Genomic DNA, 25,533 nt, shown 5'->3' with positions numbered 1-25,533 from the left:
GCCAACAGATGAAGCTGAAATAGAATCGTTGATCTTGCAACTTGATAACAAAAAAGCTCCTGGCATAGATAACATTGATAATGAATTGATCAAACAAATTAAAAAGGAAATATTAAAACCTCTAACTGACATATTTAACCTAAGCATATCAACAGGGACTTTTCCCGAAATTTGGAAAACCGCACTAATATGCCCGATACACAAATCGGGGCCGAAAGACACACCAGAAAACTATCGCCCCATTTCACTGCTTGGAGTTATACCAAAACTCTTGGAGAAAGTTGTAAATAAGAGACTAGTTAAGTACCTTGAATCCCGGAACATCATCTCTGATCATCAATTCGGTTTCAGAAGAAATAAATCGGCAGAGGACGCCACGCTTCTGCTTTCAACCTCAGTAGCTAGTCTGCTGGATAATAATAAACATTGTATAGGAGTGTTCTTAGACCTCGCTAGAGCGTTTGATACAGTTTCGATTAAGTTACTTATAAAGAAACTAGAACAAACTGGAATTAGGGGAATACCTCTTCAATGGTTTACAACGTATCTAAACGATAGAAAGCAATGCTTAAAAATTAATAACTGCTCTAGTCAGCCACAAATAACTAATTTTGGAGTCCCTCAAGGAAGCATTCTAGGGCCTACCCTTTTTATACTATATATTAATGACATCCATGAATTACTGCTGGAAAATGCCACTATTATCTGCTATGCAGACGATACTTCGTTGTTATTCCATGGATCGACCTGGGAGGAAACTTACAATTTTGCGCAGATAGGTATTTCGAAAGTTAATGGATGGCTGCAAAGTAATCTTTTGACTCTGAATGTAAAGAAAACTAATTACCTTTGTTTTCATAAAACAGCTTCCTCTGCCCCGAAAATAATACCAAGCATAGAAATTCACTGTTGCAAAAGCTTAAACCAATCTTGCGATTGCGAACAGATTGAGAAAGTGAACGTGACTAAATACCTCGGAATTTATATTGATCACAATCTTTCCTTTCAAGCTCACATCCAGGCTCTTGCAACCAGAACACGTAAAATTATTGGCATAATGAAGAAACTGCGAAATATATCCAATCATAAAATACTAATATTAGTTTACAAGTCATTGTGTCAATCACTGCTTACCTGCTGTATACCATCGTGGGGAGGTGCAACAAAAACATTCATGATTGAACTTGAGAGAGCACAGAGATCTGTGCTAAAGGTTATGCTGAAAAAACCATACGCGTTTCCCACTGCCGCTCTTTATAAAGAAGCCAAGGTTTTAAATGTTCGTCAACTTTTTATTTTAAAAACAACCCTCTTGAAACACAAGGAAATGGTTAATGCCCCAAATCATAGCAAAGTTTCGAAAAAAAGAGTATACAAAGCAAACTTACCACGACTTAAAACAGCATTTGCCAGACGCTTTTTCCCGTATATTGATGCACATGTCTACAATAGTATTCTTAAATATATAGATATTAAGGACCTAACTGTAAAGAAGGCTAGGGAAAAGTTAACATTTTGGCTCAACACACTTGGATACGATGACACTGAAAAGATATTAAAATTCGTACAGTAAAATTTTATATATTTATTTATCTTACCATTTTAAATATGTAGAAATAATAAATATCTTATTATTAGCAACTATATTATATACACAGGCTAATTTGTTTATTTTATTCGTTTCTTATTTCATTAATGCCTTTATTTAAAACTGTCACCTTCATCAATTTCTCTTTTTTGGCCGAGCAATCAATTTTGGCAATCTATTAACTGGGCCCCACGATACAGGTCACCTAGTGTGGGGTCCACAGGTTATCAATAATAAGAGGCAAATATCAATATTATGTGCATTCAGCTTTACAAATTTAATATGTTAACCAATTCATGTGAAATTGTTTTACTTTTTGTGTTGTATTTCTTTTTCTTTCTACTATTGTATTGATATTCTGTGTAACATTTTAGTTTCAATAAATGTTTATTATATTATATTATAGACAGAGAGAGGGTGTATATACGCTACGGAACTACTCTAGTTAAGCCTCTACTTTGCTAAATAAAAATAGTTAAATGGTTTGGCAATATTTATATAAGCAAAACAAGGGTAGGAAACAATAGCAAACATTCAGAAGTTTTAATAAAATTTGCTATTGACAAGGGTCGTAAACTTACGTGTAAACCTAGTGAAATTAATGCCGAACAGAAGTTGGAAAACATTGTTTACCTCGGTATATTTTTGTGATAACAATATTTGTTATGCCGACTCACAAAACATGCGGACGTTTAAAATTTTGTGCATTGTTGATTCTGTGCCGATTTTTGTGATTGATTTTAATTAGTTTTGAAGTCAGCAAACCATCTACCTACTAACTGTTTTAGGAGATGGAGCTGAATCTCCTAATGCTGATTGGAACCGTAGTAAACTTAATTCTTCAGTTACATCAAAATCGAAATAAAACGTAACGCGTTAAGGTTCGCAGTTAACCTACGCAGTTAATTCTATATTTTATGTATATTCTGATGTTTGTGTGCAATAAAGTATTTCTTCTTCTTCTTCTTCCGGTTTAAATAAAAAGCGCTGGAAGAGTTGTAGCAAAATGAACATCGTTTTTTAAATGATACACTTAGCTTATCGGGTTAAATATATTTAATAAATTTGCTTTTTAAAATTTTTCTATACTTTAACATAGCAGGTAAACAATATAATAAATTTTTGGTATTGTTTATAAATCTTAAATGCTTTAATCTTTAAATTAATTGTTTTATAAATATAACCTATAATAAACTATTTAAAACTAAATAAAAAGAAACATGAACACACATAACTTTTTAAAAACATAAATAAAAGTGCGTTCTATTGTTAAGATTTCGAGCATCTCAAACACTGACGTATTTCATATAAGTCAGTGATCCCAAAACATGTTGATTGACCTACGTTTGTTAGTTATGCTATTTGAATTTAGGTTACATAATATGAGAACAAGAAACGAAGCAATAGTGTGCTGAAAATTTATAGGACCGTGCATTATATATTTAACCTTTGTAATGGTAAATTTAATTTACATTTGACGGCCGACTAACGCAGTGGGCAGCGACCCTGCTTTCTGAGTCCAAGGCCGTGGGTTCGATTCCTACAGTTGGAAAATGTTTGTGTGATGAGCATAAGTGTTTTTCAGTGTCTGGGTGTTTATATGTATTTTCTAAGTATTTATGAATATATAATTCATAATAATATTCATCAGTCATCTTTAGTACCCATAACACAAGCTACGCTTACTTTGGGGCTAGGTCGCGATGCGTGTGTTGTCGTAGTATATTTATTTATTTTATTTATTTACATTTACAACTCTTTTTTATAAAACGGGAATGATTCAGTTGAAAATTAACTATTTATAAAAATACCAGCGGTGCCTCGCGACTTCGTCCGCGTATGAGTCAAACTTAAAAGAGATATAAATTAATTTGTCGCAGACTGTTTTAGAACGTGTATTGGTAGTAGTAGTAGTAGTGCAATGTTATATAGTTCACAATTGCAACCACGACCACGTTCATTTATGCAAATTGGTGTCCCCCAGGGATCTATATTAGGACCCTTCCTATTCCTCATTTACATGAATGACCTTCCTTATCTAGCTGAGTACAATCACGGGATAGTATTGTTTGCTGATGATACATCATTGATGTTTAAAATTAAACGTCGTGAAAAAAATCTTGACGATGTAAACATATGTCTCGCTAAAGTAGTACTTAGCTCTTAACGGAAAAAAAACGAAGAGTATTAATTTCACACTACCGAATGTTAAACAAGTAAAAACCATTGTACAACTTAATAATGAGGAGTTGGATCAACAATCTTTTTAGGAATAACTTTAGATGCTAAGCTTCAATGGGGCCCACATATAAATAATTTAGCGAACAGACTTAGTTCTGCAGCATACGCGGTAAAAAAGATTCGTCATATGACAAACATAGAAACTGCTAGGCTTGTTTATTTTAGTTATTTTCACAGCATTATGTCCTATGGCATTTTATTATGGGGTAATGCTGCTGATATAGATTCTATTTTCGTCCTGCAGAAAAGGGCTGTTCGTGCGATATATAAAATGGGCCCAAGAGAGTCATTAAGGGATAAATTTAAAGAAGTTAAAACAATGACGGTGCATAGTCAGTACATATATGAAAATTTAATTTATGTTCATAAAAATATATCAAAATTTAAAAAGAAAATGCACTGTAACAATATAAATATTAGAAGCAAAAATAAACTCGTTGTGCAGTTTACTAGGCTACACAAAATTGCAAATTCATTCAAGGGCAGTTGTATATTATTTTATAACAAATTACCAAATGAAATCTTTGAGATGTCTCTCAATAAGTTCAAAGTTTATATAAAACGTAAGCTTACAAAAAAATCCTATTATAATATTAAGGATTATTTAAACGATAAAAAAAGCTTGGGTGTGAATTGCTCTAGCTTCATAGCTTAATTTAAATTTACTGGAAGATGGTGATAACAAAAAAATAGAGAGAGAGAGTACCTAAAGACGATACTACAAACATAAAAAAAACAATTTGAAAGAGCAGTTTCTGAGATTAGCGCGTTCAACCAAACGAACTCAAAAGCTTTGTAATATTATAGCTGACCCGTGCCCACTTCATTGGGCGTTAAACATTTTTACTCGTGATGAAATTGCATCCCATTGCACCAGGTATCAATTTACTGAATGAAATGATCATAATCGAATACAATATAATATTAATTTTTATTGTTCAAACTTCTCTATATACCGTATTAGATATAATTTTATTATTTGGTAATATATGAATATAAAATGGTCCTTAAGGAGTTCCTACCCTATATACTCGTAAGCCAACATTGATTGTTGAACATATAAAAAACCGTTTAATAGAATTAATATCACTCAAAAGATTACGATATGGTCGCGGTTTCGATACCTATCTCGTATTTTCTTTTTAACCATTCGTCCAAATTATATGCATTTAAACGGAAAAGTCTTCTGTTTTAAATACTTGAGACGATAAATTTACTTATTTTGATAAGAATTAAGAATACAATGAATTCTAATTTTTGATATTATGACCAAAAAACATGACCTAAGGTTTCATATTCTTCTTTTTGTAACTTAAATATATATAAAAGTCATACATATTTTTTCAATGACTTTTTGTAGGCATTATCAAGCTCCACAACTTTTCTATAGAACGCAATCATATAAAATATCATATAGTTAAGGCAGCGTTCGTAAGAAACGTTTTTCTCCGACTTAGTTTGCAAATCCTACTAATACGAAAAGTTATTTTCAGTTATAAGGTAAATATATGTAGCCTTTGGTACTCATAAATAATGTGGCTTTATATTGGTGAAAGAATTTCCAAAATCGGTTCTTTAGATCCAGACATTACACCCGACAATTGCAAAAACTCACAGACTTTACATCTTTGTAGTAATTTTAGTATTGATATAGATGCATAAGTAAAATTGCACTGTTTCGTCTGTCTTTCCATCTTTCAAACTGTAAGGACAAAATCTCTGGATTTAGGAACACTGTCATCTAAAATCTTTATTATGTACCGAATTAATGAGTGTACCAGTGATCCTATAGCTGGCAGTTACCTTGGCCAAAGAATTAGTTACGCCATTCAAAGGGGCAATGCTGCCAGCATCCAGCCAGCTGAGGTAGTTTCGAAAACGTTTTAGATTTTATTACGGTACAAGGTTTTTTTTAGATTATTTGTGTTTATAAATAATTTAGAAAATTAAAGTTATTATGTAGCTAATTTCCTAGATTCAGCGAAAATCGCCGACCGAGAGGACGGCCGCGGCGTCGCTGGAATGACGACATTATCAAGGCTGTTGGGGCTACCTGGACAAGGCTGGCGAGAGAGAGAAATAGATGAAAAAGTATGGCGGAGGCCTATGCCCAAAAATGGGCATTCCATGGGCGTTTGACTTTACAATTATTCATTGTAAAGTCAACATCTCCTGAGGACGCTCGGTTTCGGAGCGAAACGTGCGTAGAGGGTATATTGCCGAAGATCTGTTTGGTGTGGAGTATAAGGATTGAAGAAATTATAAATTACACCACACAGATTTTCCTGCTTTTCGCGGAGTATAACAAATTAAGCTTAATTTTCATAATATATCATGGATTTCCGCAAAGTAACGCCTGCTTCTATCCAATACACGAATGCGAATGTTTCACGGTTGGAAATAAAGGCTTTATTATTATTATTATTATTAATTTCCGATTCAAGGGTTAGCTGTTTAAGAGGTTTATCTATTTTATCTTAATTCCAACTTTTTTATGATTTCTGCTAAAAGGTAAGAGATTTATTGCTCTAATCACTAGTATATATAGGTAATGGCAGGCATCATTCTATAAATGTTCATCATCAAATCATCAGCCTATAAATGTCCCACAGCTGGGCACAGTCCTTCTGCCCCACCACGCTCTTGCTGTTCTAGTGCAGATTGGTGGGCTTAACGTAAGCGTATATAATAGTAAAATTATTTAGTCCAACTATTCTCGTGTTCCAATTTCTTGCTCGATAGAGATATTGCAATCAGTCGTTTTAATTTAGCGAGCTGCACGGAGTCTGAATGAAAATTCTACCCGTCCTGATTTCTATCTCGATCTGGCTTTAACTTTCGGCTACAGAAAGAAAGTTCCGGTGCAGTGCGGAATAAAATCCCCATTTGAACTGTTCATATCTCATTTTAAAAGTGAGCTACCTTGTAGACTTGAAGAGATTTTAATTTACTTTTGTTCACTTATCAAAGAAGAGATGTCAATAACGCAAGCGGGCATCGATGAGAACAAAATACCAAACTATGGTGCATTAATGAAACTAAACCCATGAAACCCGCCAACCCGCATTCTAGCAGCGTGGTGGGTTTCATGTCTGAATCACATACTCCTATAAGAGATGGGGGTCTGTGTGTACACAACACTTCTGTTACACGACAAATTTATAAATATGAAAGCCATTTTTATATTCATTTCTTGATGGTTAAAAAAAGTCGTTTAAATACATTTGGAAGGTCCTTTGCCTAACCGGAGACTCATCAAAGAAACTGAAATCGCGCGCACAATTTTTGCAAATGAGGTTTGGTTGGTAAAAATAAAGAAAAAAACGAGACGTCATAAGGTACGATTGCACAGTTAATCTTAACAAACGTAACGTCAGTAACCTGCTAAGAAGAATAAAACAAAAGACGTATTTTGTGTCAAAGTGCGTTAACACTTGTTTGTATTCTATTAAATAGAAAAAATCCGTGGTCCTGTCTTATAACCTAAATATTAATGGGTGCTTTGCACCATGCTTTTAAGTTATGAGGGCAGAATACTTTTTGCAAGAAAGAGATGACGTAGAAAACAAGATACAATTATTAGTTCTACCTATTTGAATTATTTAAATTTAATAATCTATACATATAAATATAATTGAAAATACTTAGCACATAAATTTTATATGTATAAGGTATTATTGATTATTTTATTCACTAAGGCTGACTTCTTCCTCATCTCAGAAACGACTGGACTGATTTTAACTTTCACAGTTAGTAAGAAGCTTTTACAGTTACATACACAGGTTATGTTTTATTTTGAAACATGGGAGGTTTAATGCCCTTAAAGCAGTGAAATAGGGGTTAATAAGTAAAAATATGTATAGAAATTTTCGAGTTAGTAATGTCGGAAGCTTTATTTCTACAGATAACCTTTTAAATCTGCGGAAATATTTATTCTTGGATTCATTCAAAAAGTCATTTATTTTGTAGTGGGTTTTGCTTTGTCTTGTAAATAACATTACAGCGGGTTCATAAATATATATTACTTTTCTTTTAACTACAGTGTAATTGGCATTAAGTTTATAATTGTTTTCAAATTCCTCTACTGCTCTAGTATAGGTACCTAATACCGAAGTCCGGACTAAAAGCTAAATTATTCAACAGTTTTTGGACTTCGAGCCTTTACCTATGTAAATGAGAATGTTCCAGTTACTGCGAACTATGACATTGTGAATATTATATCCTATCAAATATGTCTAACCGACGACATCATAAAATATTAACCCAGACAGGCAATTTCCGCCATCTACGATGTTATCATATTATGCGGGTAAACTATAGAAGCTATCTAAAGCCGCGTGAGCGCGCCGCCCATTGAGCGAGTTCTTACGTGTAGAACGTATAACGCCATATCTATTTCTTTCTTTTTTTATTCCATTACAAGTTAGCCATTGACTGCAATCTCACCTGGTTGAAAGTTATAATGCAATCTAAAATAGTAACGGGCTAACCTGTTAGTCATATACCTTATTGGTTTGTGCACGACTACGTATTGGAACGCTTAATTCGCTTGGCGCCACGCTTTGTCACTAGGATGGTAACCAACCATACCAGCAAAAATTCAGAACTTATAAATACCCAAATTGCCCATGCTGTCGTCATATCTGGGTGCAAGTCACTTGCATCAGAAACATTGTTAGAGATTGCAAGTCAAAAGACATCGTAAAGCGTTAGACAGGTTCCCCCGAATGTTGCTTGTGACTCCTTACTTGAACGCAAGTAAAAATTGCCCATTTTGCTTACAAGTTCAAAACTACTTACACGCTACCTATAAGTTTACGTTCCCACTACTTAGGTCACGTGCAAATTGCTTGTGAACTTAGAAACTTTGTTAAAACTGGATGTAAGGTTTTTTGTACGATATTCTCATAAAAGTCTTCTTAGACCATACGTTCCACGTTATTTTATCATCATTAACAAACGATTAGCAGCCCAATTCAAGACACGGGTCCCTTCCCAGAATGTAAAGGGCTTAGCTAATAGTCCACCACGCTGGCCAAGTGCGGTTTTGTGGAATTCGAGAACATTATTTTTTAACATAAACATTAACAAAACGCGCAACCACAACAATGACCTCTAGGTAAACACTATACGTTCTGCGAGCAAACATATTAACATAGTAATTACCGTCCCCCGTGTAGCAAAAGAGGAGCAACCAATGTGTTGCCCGCTTTTGAGTAATTTGTTTATACGCCCGTTGGAAAATGAGAGCTACCTACTTCCACAGTTTATACATCTATGAGAGCGGCCGCTATAATTCAGTACAAATAAAATAAATAAGTAATAAAAAATTAGTGTTATCGGCAAATCGTCTGAAAAAAGTACAGAAATCCTACGTGGGGACGGGTATATTATTATTTTATAAAATGATACCGAAAGTCTACCTACCTTTAGGTAAGTTAATGTATTAAAAACACATTTGGATGGATTTCTTAACGACAAGTCTGCTTGGAAGCACACTTGTCGTTCGGAAGCTCCGCTCTCATCTCTCACAAGAAATTCTAAAGATTGTACGAGTTAAACTGTAAAATCATGTTGGAAAAGAACAATCTGTGTAGTTTCTTGCTGGCTCTTCTCGATGTAATCAGCCTTCCGAAACGGTGGTAGAATCACCACAAACAAACTGACTTGACGTTTGAAAAGCGTTTATAAACTAGGCCTACTTAATTGAAATAAATAATAATTCAATTTTGAAAGTCATGTAAAGTCTACAAAAACACAAATAGCCAGAATGGCCTACAGCCCAAACCCTTCTCTTTCTGAGGGGAGACTTATGCCCTGTAGGGAGCCGGAAACGGGTTGATCACCTGATGAATGAATCTCAGCTAGATGCGTTTTCCTTAGATATTAATAAAATTTTAACATAGAATAAAGTGCTTGGTTGCTTTTAAATATTTATTTATACCGTAGTTTATTCAGTCACATCTGTGTAGATAAAACACATTGAATTAAATTTATGAAGAACTTGACTACTAAGAATGCATAAAAATGAAATACGGAAACAAAATCCGGTCATATAAAGGTCTTAATGGCCCCGAATAGGTTCAAAACTAGTCATACAAACTCCGACGAAATTGACTTGAATTAATTGATAGAAAGGTCATACCTGCTTGGGCACTTCGAGGCTGCTCTGCGTCTTCATATCCTGTGGCGTGGGCGTACGGGACCGTTTGAATGTGGTGCGCAGGCGCTGCATGGCGGGCGGGGCGGGCTGCTGCGCCGCTCATGTCGCGGGCCCGCCCCGCCGCCCGCTCCGGCCGCCACGCTCAACAACACTACAACACAAACAACAGTCAGTGCGGTGTCCACCATATCCACTCACTTTCATAACTAACACTGAACCGGCTGCCAATTTTTTTTTACGGAGCAAGCAATTGCCTCACCGAATGGTTGAAAACCATCGCCTATAATGTCAGAGTTATACTTCGCAGAGTAACGGACACGTCTTACAAAATTCCGCCGTGTGTTTACCACCTGGGCAGGAGACAATTATATCCCCGGGAAAACGATATAAATTTATCGCCTACCACAGCTTTATCAACTCTCAGAGCACTGGCGCACTAGTGGAAATAATATCCAAATAATATATTTGTAAATAAATAAATGAATAAATATACTACGACAATACACACATCGCCATCTAGCCCCAAAGTAAGCGTAGCTTGTGTTATGGTTACTAAGGTGACTGATGAATATTTTTATGAATAACATACATAAATAATTATAATATACATATAAACACCCAGACAGTGATAAACATTCATGTTCATCACACAAACATTTTCCAGTTGTGGGAATCGAACCCACGGCCTTGGACTCAGAAAGCAGGGTCACTGCCCACTGCGCTGCTCACTATAACCCTTGTCAGGGGATATAATCGGGGATATAATTTTTATCTCCCGCCCGTGCTAGCCCTGCTGAGGTGTACCTACGCGTCCTTCAGACTAGAGCACAACAATGCTGATTAGCGGTAGAAATAAGACTAGCGATAGTATTTCCTTGAAAGAGATCTATTACTTTTAAACTCTGTACAAGTGTTTATTTGGTCCCATTTGAAGCGCCAAACATGACAGACGAATGTCTGAAGAAAATATTATATTATACGAGACGAGCTCGTGTTGTGCTGCACTTACCTGAAGGGCGTAGTTACCAGTGTATTTACAGGCACGGTAGGCTTGACACTTATGCATCAGGTTTATGGACACGAGCGGCACAATGTAGGACGTGTTCGTTGCCCTGCGAAGTTTTGCCCTGTTCATAGGCGATGTTTTTATCAGGTGACCACCGGCTTGGTTTGTCAATTTTTAATGTAAAAAAAACATTTCGTTCCTTGGACACTCGCTTACTTTTAATATTTACAACTCGCAGCGCCAAAATGGGGGACGAAAATAAAATGACAACAGCCTATCCAGTGACAATATATCTACCTACTAAATATGCGGTCTTTAACTAAAGCTAAAGAAAGAAATCCTGGTGTTTAAATACTTTTAGTTGTTAGTTCCTCTACTAATAGTTTTCAAGTTAAAAACGATACGCGAAGATTAATTAATTTGTTAAATCGTGAGTGGACATCTATTACGGATTCATTAAATATTTACTAATAAAATTACATTATGGGTAACGTAGCCTTATTAATACGTGTTGAATATTACTTAAACTATTCTATTCTGGCACTTTTATTGAGTTTTCGGAAGTTGTTCTAAGCACAAACAGGTTTTGTTTCTCATTAAGAAACTAACGGAAATAGGTTAATAATGCGCGGGTGAGAACTTATTTACCACGGTTACTTTCGGACGGACAGCATATCTAGTATGTTATTGGTCGAAGCAGTGAGTAAATTACTTAAAACAATTTAAAACATTCATTAAAATGTACCGACAACAGCTAAATCAAAGCAACTTCAAAGCCAATGAATACATTTAGTCTACGAAGGTTACTTGAGTTTGCATGACATAGCATAATATTATGTGACAATATATCTACTCGTGGCCAGTAGCTGTAGTAACGCATTGCTATGTTAGTGAACTGGCTATTATGGCCCTGGCATACTATGTCGACTCAACTCCGACTCGACTGAAATTAAACGCATTGAAATGTTTACTTTATATTATCAAGTTTTTTAGTGTTCATTATTCGTGGTCTATCCGTCATCGTCGTCGCCTGGCACAAAAATATGAATAAGTTGCTTTATGCTGCATTATAAAAAGCTCAACTGCTTTAATTTCAGCCGAGTCGGTGGTACAACTATTGGTGTGTAAAAGCCAGTAGCTGTAAACTAAGCTACTAAAATTAACTTCTTTTAGTTACAATTAAATATTTACAACTACTGTCTTACCTGGGGCCCTAGCAAAGTTGACGCTTAAGAAAACTAAGAAACGTTATCGAAATTACGTTAGTAATTAGTAGTCTTAAACTCTTATATCGTTTGCCCTTTTTAGTTTAATTTTTATTTACCCATTTATTTGCTTAGTTTACTAAAGCGTTTCGGGTTAAAGGAAAATTCAAGTTGTCTATCCCCTGGTTTTTACGTAACAAAATTAAAAGTGAATTACGATTATAATGTCATCAAAAAGAAAAAAGAACCCAGGACGTTTGATCCAAAAGCACTTGCAGTGCCGTCTTAAGTCGTCATATAATTTACACAAAAAGTGGTAGAGTTAGAAATTTAGCAGGAAGATTGATTGCATAAATTTTCCGACTGCCGCCGGAGGCAAATGCGCACTAATTACTTATAAACAGTTATTTTTTCAGTTTTCAACGTTGAACCAATTATTTTGTTCTTATATTTACTGCGAAAAACATATTTTCATATTTTCATTAAAAAATATAACTACATAAATTAAAAACTATTACCAAAATCCACTATAAATTACTATACTTTGCTATTGGTATTGTTATTACTATCAAATATTAAAAAAATATATATATACCTAACGAATAACAAAACCAGATTGTGTAAAAAACGAATATTATATTCAAAAACAGTTATCACTCGAGATCATATTTATTAATTTTTAATATTTGAATCAATTTATTTCATGTTGTAAATTATAACTACGCCAACTAGCAACTATTGCCAAAATCACTGCTACTACTATAAAATTATGTAGCGTAAAAACCTACACTTTAATAAACCTAATTGTATAAAAAAAACATATTCACCCATTGCGATTTCACAACCATAATAAAATAATCACTTAGTTAACAATTATCACTTGTAAGCATACAATTTTAAGATGACGTATAAGATACTATCTCCGTACGTCACGCACGAGTCGGGAACAATGTCTATATGAAATATGCTTGGCTTGCTTGCTCAAGGATACACCTGAATATTACACGCGCTAAAAAATTACATAATTTTTCAAAGCGACAAAGTAAACAATATTATGTATTCCACGCCGTTGAATTTTATAAGCGAACGAACGAAACTCAGTATGATTGATGGACGTTCTTAAAAAAGTTTCACAAAATATTAAACATAAAGCTTATTTTTTTAGACAAAATAATGTCCCTTTAATTTTTTAAATGTACAGATTAAAATTTCCAAATTTTGGATAATAAACTTTCCCGCGAAAGAAGAAGAAGAACGAATTAGGACTGCAATGGGGATCCACACTGCAAATTTCTCCCGACAGTTGACGCATAAGCGAGCGGCTATACCGGCTTTCCAGTTATAATTACTATTTAAAAAGAACACTAGGTCATCCAAGTATGCGCATTTGCGTATTTTTATTTGTACCTAGTGGCGAATCGATTGCTTTACGTAAAATGAAGGCGGTTTTGTATTTTTCAAAATCCAATTATTATTCCATCAGTCGACTGTTTGAAATAACAGCATACGTAAAATATGTTATTTCAGACTGCACGCGGGCATTCAACCGCTCGCTTAATGTGGTCTATGCTTATGAACTTTAAAGTTTAAAAATCGAACATTTATCCATAGCGGTAATAGCTTGGTGGTTAGGACTTCGGGTTCACGTTTGAATATCGAGAGGAAACCTGCATTCCTGAGAGTTCTCCATAATTTTCTCAAACCTCCACCAATCCGCACTGGGCCAGCGGGGTGAACTATGGCCTAAAACCCTTCTCATTGTGAGAGGAGACGAGTGCCCTGTAGTGGGCCGGCAGTGGGTTGATGTGATGATGATGATGATTTACCCTATATGCAGTGGCGTGCACTACATACATGTACAAAAGCTCTGACTACCGTAAAAAAAAATATATAACTCTTAAATGCAAAGGATTTTTCCATTTTATGACACCTTCCTTCTTTATGCATACCGTGGTGAAAAACCCTGTGCACGCCACTCCCTATACTCGTACCTATGTGCTGTTTCGATTCATCGATAAACAAAAGAAGTTTAACGTTCTAAATCTATTTTTTTGTCTGGTCTTATAATGTATAAAATATTTTCATAACTTTTTAGTGTCAAGTATGTTTTAAAGATATAAAAATACAAAAAACGAGCAATAACAAAAGATTTCGTTTACATAAGTACTTTTGTATTAATTTCATAGCAGTCTGAAAATAAACTTTACAAAAAGATTGTTTTAAATTGAACAAATTTTTCAGTATTTAAAGATGGAGGCTTTATTATAATCAGCGAATATTAAATAAATAAAGGCTAAATAATCAATTTATGGTTTTTCATGATTGTATAATAATAATAATAATATGTGCCGTAAGGTAATGAAAGCAGCTCATTAAAACAAAGGCGGTGGGTAATTTGTTATTATTCATAAAAGTAAATAAACCGTAAAATATAACTATAAACGGTGTATTAAATGTTTAATGGTCAACATAATAAATCAAGCTATTTAATGATTATAGGGTATTAGAATTTTTATTTTCTTTTTATGTTCAAATTTTTACCAATCTATGTCAAATACTGTTAAATATTTGGTTGTGCATTTTGGTCTAGAGGTAAGTAAGTTCATCGATGGATCACGAGTTCATGGGTATACTCCTAAGTCAGGCCAAAAATTATAGAAAATTGTTAGATTTTTCAGTTAATTAATCAAAGTATATACCTACACATGCATATATATACATAAATATATCATATATAATATTTATTTAAGCGATAGTGTGTTACTAAACCCATGTTTCCTAAACCTCGTCGTCTATTCGTCTGACAAAGCTAATTTTGTCTGGTGGGAGGCTTCGGCCCCACCCTACCGACTAAGCGTTCAAGTACGATGTCGCGTAAAACGAATAAGAACTATGAGTTAAATATACCTGCTATACTCCACAGGTTAGCCCGCCACAAAGGCCAACTTGTAGTAGGATTTAAAAATATGGAGATTTTTAGGAGACTTTCACAGGCAGCTTTTTTATGAAAAACCGCTTTTAAAAAAAAAAACCAATTTAAAATACGTAGGTTTCCATAAATAAAGATATTGCAAGTAGTGTTCTAGACTACTTATACCAGGGAAACAGGAAACACAAATAACGAGAAAACACAAATAACATACAACAAATTACAGAGGAGCATCTAAAAGTACACAGTGCAGTACAAACTAGTAACAGTCGTTTATCATCGGAATGGAACGGAACAGTATTTCCTATACCTACCTAATAAAATTGCTTAAGTTCACATCCTCTGCACAGAAAGATGCATCATAAATCATTGCAAAAGTTAAGTTGCTTTCACAGGTCACTTTCTTTGGACTATTTCAAGGGAAAATGTTATCTACTGAGTTATTTAATTTATTTATTCCACTACAATTAGCCCTTGAGTGCAATCTCACCTGATTGTAAGTGATGATGCTGTTTCAGATGTTAGAGGGCTAAACTGTGGAGTGTGGCAGTTTTATTAAGCCCCTAATCAGTTTCTTCGCGACATCGTACTGGAACGCTCACTAACTTAGCGGCACGCCTTTGTCGGTAGGGCGGTAACTTGCCCACCATACCATTTATAACCAAACTTACGAACATATTGGTAATCATAGTCATCTGCTGGTGCGGTCTTTTGCACGGATTTCTACACGCTACTACGGTTTCGTGCCGCTTATATCCAGCGACTCTCTTCGAATCGTTTTATGTCATATCATACCGCGTAGGCGTCTAACCACGTTTTCCAGTGCGGGATTGCCACTCCAGCGCTTTGGACCCCAATGTCCATCGGTTCTCCGAGCTATGCTCCCATCCTATTTCCACTTTAGCTTCGGAACTCGTTGAGCTATTTCGACAAACTCTGAGCACAGTATAGCTACGTACCTATAAAAAACTTTAGTAACATATTCCTTTCTTCCTTTTTAGATGTATAGATGTTTGTATATGTTTCAAATCGGTTTATAAATGAGATTTCGGAGCTAACAAACATTAAAAAAAATAAAAATACAACCGAATTGAGAGCCTCCTCTTATTTTGTAGGTCGTTTAAAAAATAGTAAAAGTTAGAGTGGCAAGGGTTCGAGATAGGTCAAATAATATAACTTAATAATAGCACTTTTCTTTTGCTTCGCAGGCTTTTAGTGAAAGCCACACCAAAGGATATTCATGCAAGAAGCTTTGATGTGTCCATCCGTACGATGATCAAGAGTAATGTCATATTAATAGTCCATCACATGTGTTCAATTGGGATTTTTGGCACGCTACCTCAAACGCAAAGACTTAAATGCAAATTATTATAGATTAGCCTTCTTAATATATTACCTGCCTTATTTTTATAAATCTATGTATTTTTATTAGAACATTATGATAAGTACAATTTCAAGACATCGTCTAAGATCTCTTTGTAAAACAGCAGACGCAAAACATTGCAAAGGCCACTAATGCTGCAGAGCAACAAACCCTGAGAAACAAGGTTTCAGCTTTCTACGTGAAGAGCTACGTAGACGTTAGACACGTTTATATCCGAATACGCTAAGTACAGCGCCGACCAAAGAATTCATCATTACAGTGAAATCTTTCGCCTAAGGCCGTGCGCAATGAATTCTGAATTCCAAACGACGCTGTGTAACTGTAATAATGTAAACAGATAGGTTGGTGTGTATACCGAACCTATCTTAAATGTGCGTTAATAATAATAATAATAAATTCTTTATTGCACACACAAAAACAAAATACAAAGAAACACATTTACAAAAATAATAAAAAAAAACAAAAAAACTAGTTTAGGTGTGCAAAGGCGGTCTTATCGCTAAAGCGATCTCTCCCAGACAACCTTTGGCGATAGTAGTTTTTGTAAGGAACGGGTTGGTGCGGCAATAACAATTTCTACCTACATAAAAATATTGCAAACTAAACTACATACTTGGTATAAATTCTAATACTAAATATATAATCTATATATATATAATGAAAATGGTCTTCGTTTGAGGCTCAATCACGCCTAAACCACTGATCGTATCGACATGAAACTACCACCATTCGATGCGAAATTTTTCCTAGATGGTTTATGGCTATCTATTTTTTGAATTCCAACATTCCTTCATTTTTTTATTGCTGTTTTACTTTTATGAACATTTATCCCGCTAATAAAAACAAAAGATAAGCATTTTCTCTTGATTCTTTTGTTTTCATGGATTTCAACAGAGTGTATTAAACGGATTATGGTTTTTTACATTCAGCTAAGAATCTACTCACGGTAGTGGAGAACGGCTGGACCAATTGGGCTTTTTTTTATCTTCAGAATTGTCAGGAGAAAGTTTTGTATGTAAGAAAATTTTAAAAAAGCCCGATAAAAAGTTAAAAATTTCGGTAATAATCGAAGAATTCCCATCTATATAGTCACTCACCACGAAATCTCGGGAACCATAAGACTTAGAAACGTGAAACTTGGTAGGAATATTACTTTTGCTATGTAGAGGTCAGCTATGAATAGATTTTAAGAAATTCATTCCCCAAAGGGGATTGCGGGGGCGTTAACAATGAACAATTCCCGTTTTTAAACTATAGCTCCTATAGACTTCAAATTTGGTAGGAATCTTCTGTAAGAGGTGTAGAAATAGGCTATGAACGAATTTTACGATAGCTCACCCCACAGGGGGTTGCGGGGGTGGGTATTAACAATTAATATTTTTAATTTTCCAGCTAAAGCTCCTACAAGCTCCAAATTTTGTAGGAATTTTCTATAAGTGATGTAAAAATGATTTATGAACAAATTTTACGATATCCTACCCCAAAGAAGATTGCGGGGGCGTTAACAATGAAAATTTTCAATTTCCAAGCGATAGCTCCTATAGACTCCAAATTTAGTGAGAGTGTTCTATATGTAATATAAAAATGATCTTCGAGCGGATTTTACAATGAATCACCTCCAATAAGGTTCGCGGGGGTGGGTGTTAACAATAAAAAATTTCAATTTCGAAATATAGCTTCTAAAAATTCTAAATATGGTAGGAATCTTTTATTATTCACATAAAGAACATCTCAAAATGGATTTCAATAAAGTCTACTTCCGACAGGAATTGCGGGGGTGGGTGTTAAAATCTAAAATTTTTATTTCTAACCTGTAACTTCTACAGACTCCAAATTTGGTGGGGATCTTCGTGTATGTAGGGATATTCGTGTACTTCCTTACAACAATCGTCTTTTTGGCAGCGGAGAAAAAGTCATTGAGAGGTTTCAAAAACTTAACTTTACATGTAGCTATCCAATCAACGGACTAAGAATTTTACATTCATTTTACTTTTGCAGACTACATAACCGACGAATTCTTTTATTGCGGGATCGCGGAAATGTAACAGATTAAAATGAATGCATTTTCCAAGCACATGAGATGTGGAAAATAAATTTAGTTACTTATTCCAATAGAATTCATAAAAAACATGCACAATTAATTTTCTATAAAAAATTGATGTCACGGAGAAAATTTTAGTTAACAGAAAATTCGTCGCACTTGAACCTAGACAGATTTCAACTTCACATATGAGACTTGCAATGACTTTAACATAAACTTTCAATGCTCATTTCAAATTTTTTTCTTCATGTCAATTATTATTAATTTTTGGAAGAAAGGCACGGAAATGTTATAATGATTGCACATTGAAAGTTACAATGAATATTAGTGAGAAAAATCACCTGGATGAAAGATACAGGCTAAATCGATAGAATTTGGAATTTAAGTAAGTCTAAACAATATCGATGCTTACAGTTCTATCCGCGGGGCCTATTTATGTTCATACAAAAATAAAAAAAAAGGAGAATAATAAAAATATGAAAAAAATAAATAAAAATGAAACATAAAATGTAATTTATTTCCTTTTTCAATTCGCTCAGCGAAGCGGGCGGGAAACGGCTAGTTACTATATATAATATATATTGTTCATACATATAAATACTACATACTATAACGCTACATACATAAAAAATTGTTTTTCAAACGACTTTTAATAAGAGGCAAGGATTTTGCCTGACGTATGTCATCAGGTAGGGAATTCCAGAGTCTGACACAATTAACTGTAAAATAATTACTATAATATTTCGTGCGACTGTACGGAACCTGTAGTTTGCTGTCGGTGCAGGAACGTAGCCTGTTATTATCAAAAAAGGTAAAACGTTCTTTTAAATATGGCGGAGTCTGAGGAAGAAACAGGATACGAAACAACAGAGACAAGGCGTGCATCTCTCTCCGCTGACCGACCGACAACCATTTTAGTTCAGCGCGGAACTGAGATATGCGGTCGAACTTTCGCAAGCCAAAGATAAAGCGGATGCAAAGGTTCTGCAGCCTATCGAGCTTATTAAGGAGATCCTGCGATAAGTCAAGATAACATGCATCACCATAGTCAATGACAGGTAACAAAATAGAATTAGCAAGAGCGATCTTAGTTTTAATTGGCAGAAGATTCTTCCACCGCCTAAGATAGCCAATAGTGGCACAAATTTTCCGCCCTACCTCAGATACATGAGGTCCCCAAGCAAAGGAACTGTAAATCGTCAGCCCAAGGTTTCTGACCGTATTGCAGTATGGCAAAGCAACCCCATCAAAGTAAACAGCTGGAAGGTTATTAATTTTAGTCAGCAAATTGCGATTTTTTGTTTAACTGACTTTTCATGAGCCTGACAAACACACAATTCCTTATCTTTTTATTATTAGTAAGTATAGTAAATATGATATATGTATAGCCGCTTGAATAGGAACATTAGGATTTGTCAAATCAGATTTTTCACAAAGCTTATTGCACTTCTGTATATTTCATTATTAGGCAGGTAATTTTTCAATCTTGATATATTTTATGAAAAACAAAGCACTTGAATAAATTTCCGGCTATTTGTTCCCATCGTATTCGGATACACATTGAATAAATTAGCTTCGAGAGTCGAGTCGAGTCTGGTACACATATACCCACTTTGAATAACAATTGGTTTTAAACTTGATTTTTTTTCGAATATATGAGTGAATTGTGGACGGTTTTTATCTTTCAATTACGGTATTTCCTGTAATTGAAATATAAAAACCAGTTTATCTTTTCCGCACGGAAACGCTTTAAACATTTTTCTCTATACTTATTAAATTAGGTGTGAGTACCCACTGTAATCCAGGAAAAGCTACGAATAAATACGTCATCATTATTAATACCTTCGTTCTATTACGGTTATGTGGGCCAGGAAAACACAACAGTATATAGGATAATAAACCAGACCAAGGGCTAATCACGTTCTGAAGGTGACAACGCCAATATGCTAATTCCTGGCTGTTACTAGGATTTCTTTACAAAATAACCGGACTGAAAATCGAAACCAGGATCTCGTGATCCATAGCTGAACATGCTGACTTGAACAATTCATTCAGAAAATCTGTTAGGGTTATTGATGAAGTCTTTGGGGTGGATTTTATAACCTTCACTAAGGTTACTACAGGCTACTTCATTGCATCTTTGAGGGTAGAAATTCCCATTAAATATTGTCGTAAAAATATTATTTATTTCCTAGCCAATAATGCTAGAAGTAGGTACCTACCATATCGATCTAACTATTTTCGATTAAGACAAGTATCTAAATCATTACCTACTTGAACTAGTTCCTAGATAGTACATAGAAGTCATATCAGTAGGTATTGTACCGGAACATAATGGTGGCACCCTTTGGCAGTACCAGTAGGGTGGTAACAAGACACCGTCGAAGCCTCTTACCAGACCAAAGGAAATTCAGAAATTGTAATTTACAAATTACCCCAGCCAAACATCGGGCTAGTCAAAACTCGGTATAATATTCATTACTTTTTGATTTTGAAAAGAGACCATCAAAACTTTCTACGCAACCTTACAACTTTATTTTACCTCTGCCAACGAATTCCTAAGTTAACGTCAAGAAATTTGATAGATATTAATTAGGATGGCGGCTTTAATTGGGTATTCCTTCGCAGAATTTAAATCTATGATTATTAAATTATAATATTTGAAGTTCTGCCTTACGATAACATCGGAATAAAATTAGTTCCGAGCAACGGGTCTTCATTTGAACAATACCGTTACGAAAATCTTTGTTTATTTGGAGCTGGAACACGAGGCACGAACAAATTTTCTTTCTTATTCTAATATTATTATTCTATCCGTGAAACGTTAGCTATTTACAAACTTTTGTTACCATAACAGGTTGATTACAAAGCTTTACGAATAGATAATTTAATAATAATTCTTACTTCCGCACTAATATTATAATGGCGAGGGTTTATTTGTTGACCTTGCCTCACGCAGCGCAACAGACGAACGGTATTTTGCATAGATATAGTTCATATGCTGGTGATGCACATTTATGGGCTATTCTGATGTTAACTTTATACATCAGAATAGCCCTTATTCCGCCCGTAGAAGCTTTAACGCTTCTACATTCATAATATCAGTGAGAAACAGGGAATACAGTACCTACATGCGAATAGAAGTTGCAGGAACTTCTAGTGATGGATAAAACTAACCGCAATAATACCTAACTCACCTAAGTTCAGTGGCGTGCACAGGGTGTGTGACCAAGGTTGGCATTAAGATGGCAAATGAATGGTGATATAAAATGAAACAATCCTTTTCCAATGTTCGATACTGCACCTAACCAAGCTGTCCTACGACTCATTCATATATTAATTTCCGTTCCCGTGGGAACCGTGAAATAAACAAAACACAAACACTTTTATAAAGAAATACAACGGCAAGGATATGTGAAAAATTCAACCCATTTTTACTACGGTCATCATTACTTTGCTATGGGGAAGACAGAAGCCGGAAACATGCCGCCCTGAGTTTATTAACCTGAAGCGTAGGTGTTAAGTCTTATTGCATATAGTTAAACCGGCAACCATGCTCTTTCAACCTAAAAGATCCCAACATGTGTCCATCAACCTGAGGTCTCCAAAAGTTACTGTTTTCTCATAATCACCATGCTGTACCGTTTTGTATTCTACTTCTTTCTTTATGTTTCTGTTTTTGTTACATATTGTTATATAAGAGTTTAATAAATAAATAATAATAATATGCCTAAGTGGCCGTTAGCAGCTAACAGCTGCAGTACTTCCCCGGACGAGCTCTATTACAAAAAGCTCTTCTACTACTACTAAACTTGCTTGGTACGGTTCGACTGTCAAAGTCAAAGTCAAAAATATCTTTATTCAAGTAGGCCCATAGGTGGCACTTTTGATGCGTACATAATAATTACACGGTAGTGAGATGATGGCGATAACCACATTCGTAAACTTAAAACTAAAGCTACGAGGGTTCAAAACGCGTCCTGGTCTAAGAAGAAGCCCACAACAACCATCTCAAAATGTCATTTAAAATAAAAGGATATCAACTTCGTATCGGTGCAGACCCTTTGTTTTTTAGATTGAATAGAAGTAAATGTGAGTGTGAGTGCCTAGCGTGTGTAAAATCATTAAGTTTCCGGTCGGCGGTGATTGTGCCAACTCAATCTAGTTTCCGTGTTGTTAGCAATACTGATAGAGTGCTTTCTGGTTAAATTATTTTATGCTAAATATATATATATGCTTTGTATTTAATGCTAAAGCTTACATTATGTTTTTATAAAAAACAGTCTAACCGACCCCATGGGAATCGTTTGTTTTCCTGGGATAAAAAGTAGCCTTTGTACGTCCTTTCAACTAACTCTATGCAAACTTAAATCAATTGGCTGCTTAGTTAAGGTGTAAAGGAAGGACAAACAAATACATTTTCATTTATAATATTAGTATGGAAGTATGGACTTAGCTTTGCGAGGGATTTCGTCTGCGTCAAATTAAAAAAAAATCGAAGTACATGTAAAATTAGGTAATAAAAAGAATTCCGCAAAGTAACCAATATACAATTGATAATTTGTAAAACGTATATCTACAGATATTTTAAAATTTCAACTATCGTGAGTAAAGTTCAATTTAAATGAGTAAGTAGGTATTAAACGGTTCAACTCACGTGAAGTTTTATCGGAGATTGCCCGACTAGTTTCGAAGCTATGAATTAGGAGCTCAAGTCAATCTCTTATAAAAAAAACACTTCAAGTTCAGCCGTCAATAACACATTAAAACTCGCCTACATATTTCCGTAAGGTCTAGACGACTTCTATTTATAATTGACAATATTCGCTATCGATTTTACGGATAAGTGAGCATTGACATTACGGCCAATCTTAATTTGAAAGCCTTCGCATACCATATCGACTTGTGCGCCGACCCGACACATTCCACTCAAATTATAGTATAGGAAACTGGGCTTAACTTCGTACAGCATAAAATAAGTTGTTATAAGAAGTGTGAAAATAGGCAACGATCGCGTTGCAGACTGCGACAAGTAGTGTTATCAAGTCTACTACTATTTAGTTTGACCCGGTTTAGTAGTAGTTTGGAAATAAATAAATATATTTCGACTAGACACACATCAACACGTATCCTCAAAGTAAGCGTAACTTGTGGTTACTAAGATGACTGATAAATATTTTTATGAATACTTATAATTTACAGATAAAAACCTAGACACTGAAAAACATTCAGTTTCATCACACAATCGCTTTCCAATTTTGGGTCGCCGCCCACTGCGCCAATCGGCCGTCAGAATTTTATATTTTTTACAAAGTTCTGATCAATGTACGAAGAAATATAGGTTAATTAAAATAAACCCTCACCATTTAGGTTCGTTTCATACTATCTTGTCTGGAGAAGCCACAATAATAAAATTAACGGTTAAGTAATCAGTTATTAAAAAGTTGTTCAAAATGTATTTCTTGTAAAAAAAACTAATTCGTAGAAAAAATATTATTCCCTATAAATAGGTTTAACAGGTACATAAATAGGAATCTCTACCAAGGGAAGCAGATAAGTATCTGGTTTATTAGACTAGGTATATTAAGTTATAAATAAGGAGGCTACCTGGGGATTTGGCGTGCTGTTATTTATTGTAGAGGACGTGGTTAGGTATATTTTCCCACCTGCTAAGCTAAGGATAAAGTATAGTTTCGTTGTGCCTTTTATTGTGAAAGGGTGTCCAGACTACTATGGTCTCAATATAACCTTGACTACCATGCAATAAAGTTGAATGAAGAATGAAGAATAGGACTAACGAACAAGCTTAATAATGTATTCTTCCTCCAAAGTAGATATTCCATACCCAGTGGCGTGCACAGAAGGTATACTGCATACTCTATGTATATATATACATAGAGTATGCAGTTGATATAAAATGAAGAAAATCTCCAGTACGAGTTATATAAAACTTAAGGATAGGCATTGTAAGAGTTATAAAAAGCCTACCCTTAAGTATTTATAACTCGTACTGGAGATTTTCTCATTTTATTTCATCTGCATACTCTGTGCATACCCTCTATGCACGCCACTTGGACAGTGGCGTTACCGTTTGTTTTTATGCGATATATAGTAGGCTATATTACTCTCCGTTCTTTCAACTAACTCATTGCCATAAGTCAAGTTATTTTGGGTGAATAGTTAAAGCATGTAGGAAAGACAAACAAATAAAGAAACAAACAAACTTTCGCATTTATAATATTAGTCAGGATACATATAGATACAATAGAAAATTGAAATCCAGTGGTATTTCTATATCCTATTAAATTATAATCTGTATTTAAATGTCTGTATCATCATTAAACAACCATTTACCATAAATCGAAACGTATCATTCAATATTAATTGTCTATTATTTGCATAATTACATAAGCGACTACGTTTATTTGGTTAGTAGGTAGATAATTACAAAAGAATAATGATGAATAGTGTAATTTATCCTTTTAAAATAGATACCTACCTATAGTCCTATAGATTAACTCAATTATCATTATTTAATATTCTGTTTTGACTCATTACCATTTTTGTTTTTAAATATGAAAACAGTGAAACGGATGTTTTATACTATAGGGTACAGACTACGATGTCATAAACAGAGTTTACCATAGAATGGTATATAGGTATAGTTTACCTAATAATACTCTATTCGATATTCCACGGGAATGGAACAAACGGACGAACGGATTCTTCTATTAGAAGAGTTCCTAGATTGACAGCGGAATCCATTGTCATAATATTAGGACAGGAGTAGGTAAGCAATTTATGCTCGTCAGAATAAAGGAGGTGAAGTGCCGGGCGAAATTACTCGAGCATTAACCAGCCCAAGCTTAGGGAAAAGCAATATTTTGTAGAAGGTTATGAGTAGTTGACATTCGCCTATTATTAACCGACTTACAAAAAAGGGGTACTCAATTCTGGGGTCCTTTTTTATACTTGA

The 25,533-nt window shown here is 34.7% G+C and overlaps 1 protein-coding gene across 4 annotated transcripts in view; it reads right to left on the bottom strand.

Annotated features, from left to right (window-relative positions):
* Nucleotides 1-25,533, bottom strand: part of LOC120623593 (eye-specific diacylglycerol kinase) — a 226,070-nt gene that overhangs the window by 138,089 nt on the left and 62,448 nt on the right. For 3 of the 4 annotated variants that reach the window (XR_005658727.1, XM_039889635.1, XM_039889637.1), the window contains exon 2: nt 9,975-10,143. Coding sequence is in view for 3 of the 4 variants with exons in the window: in XM_039889635.1 (XP_039745569.1) it covers nt 9,975-10,064 (90 nt within the window). In the remaining variant the exon portion in view is untranslated. Of the gene's footprint in view, nt 1-9,974; nt 10,144-25,533 lie in introns of those variants that run through there. The other variant, XM_039889636.1, reaches the window with a different exon arrangement.

The sequence above is a fragment of the Pararge aegeria genome, chromosome 5 (genome assembly GCF_905163445.1).
Source record: "Pararge aegeria chromosome 5, ilParAegt1.1, whole genome shotgun sequence".
NCBI classification, from domain to species: Eukaryota; Metazoa; Arthropoda; class Insecta; order Lepidoptera; family Nymphalidae; genus Pararge; species Pararge aegeria.
The sequence above is the reverse complement of the archived record's forward strand: the minus strand, read 5'-3'. Positions and strand labels throughout refer to the sequence as shown.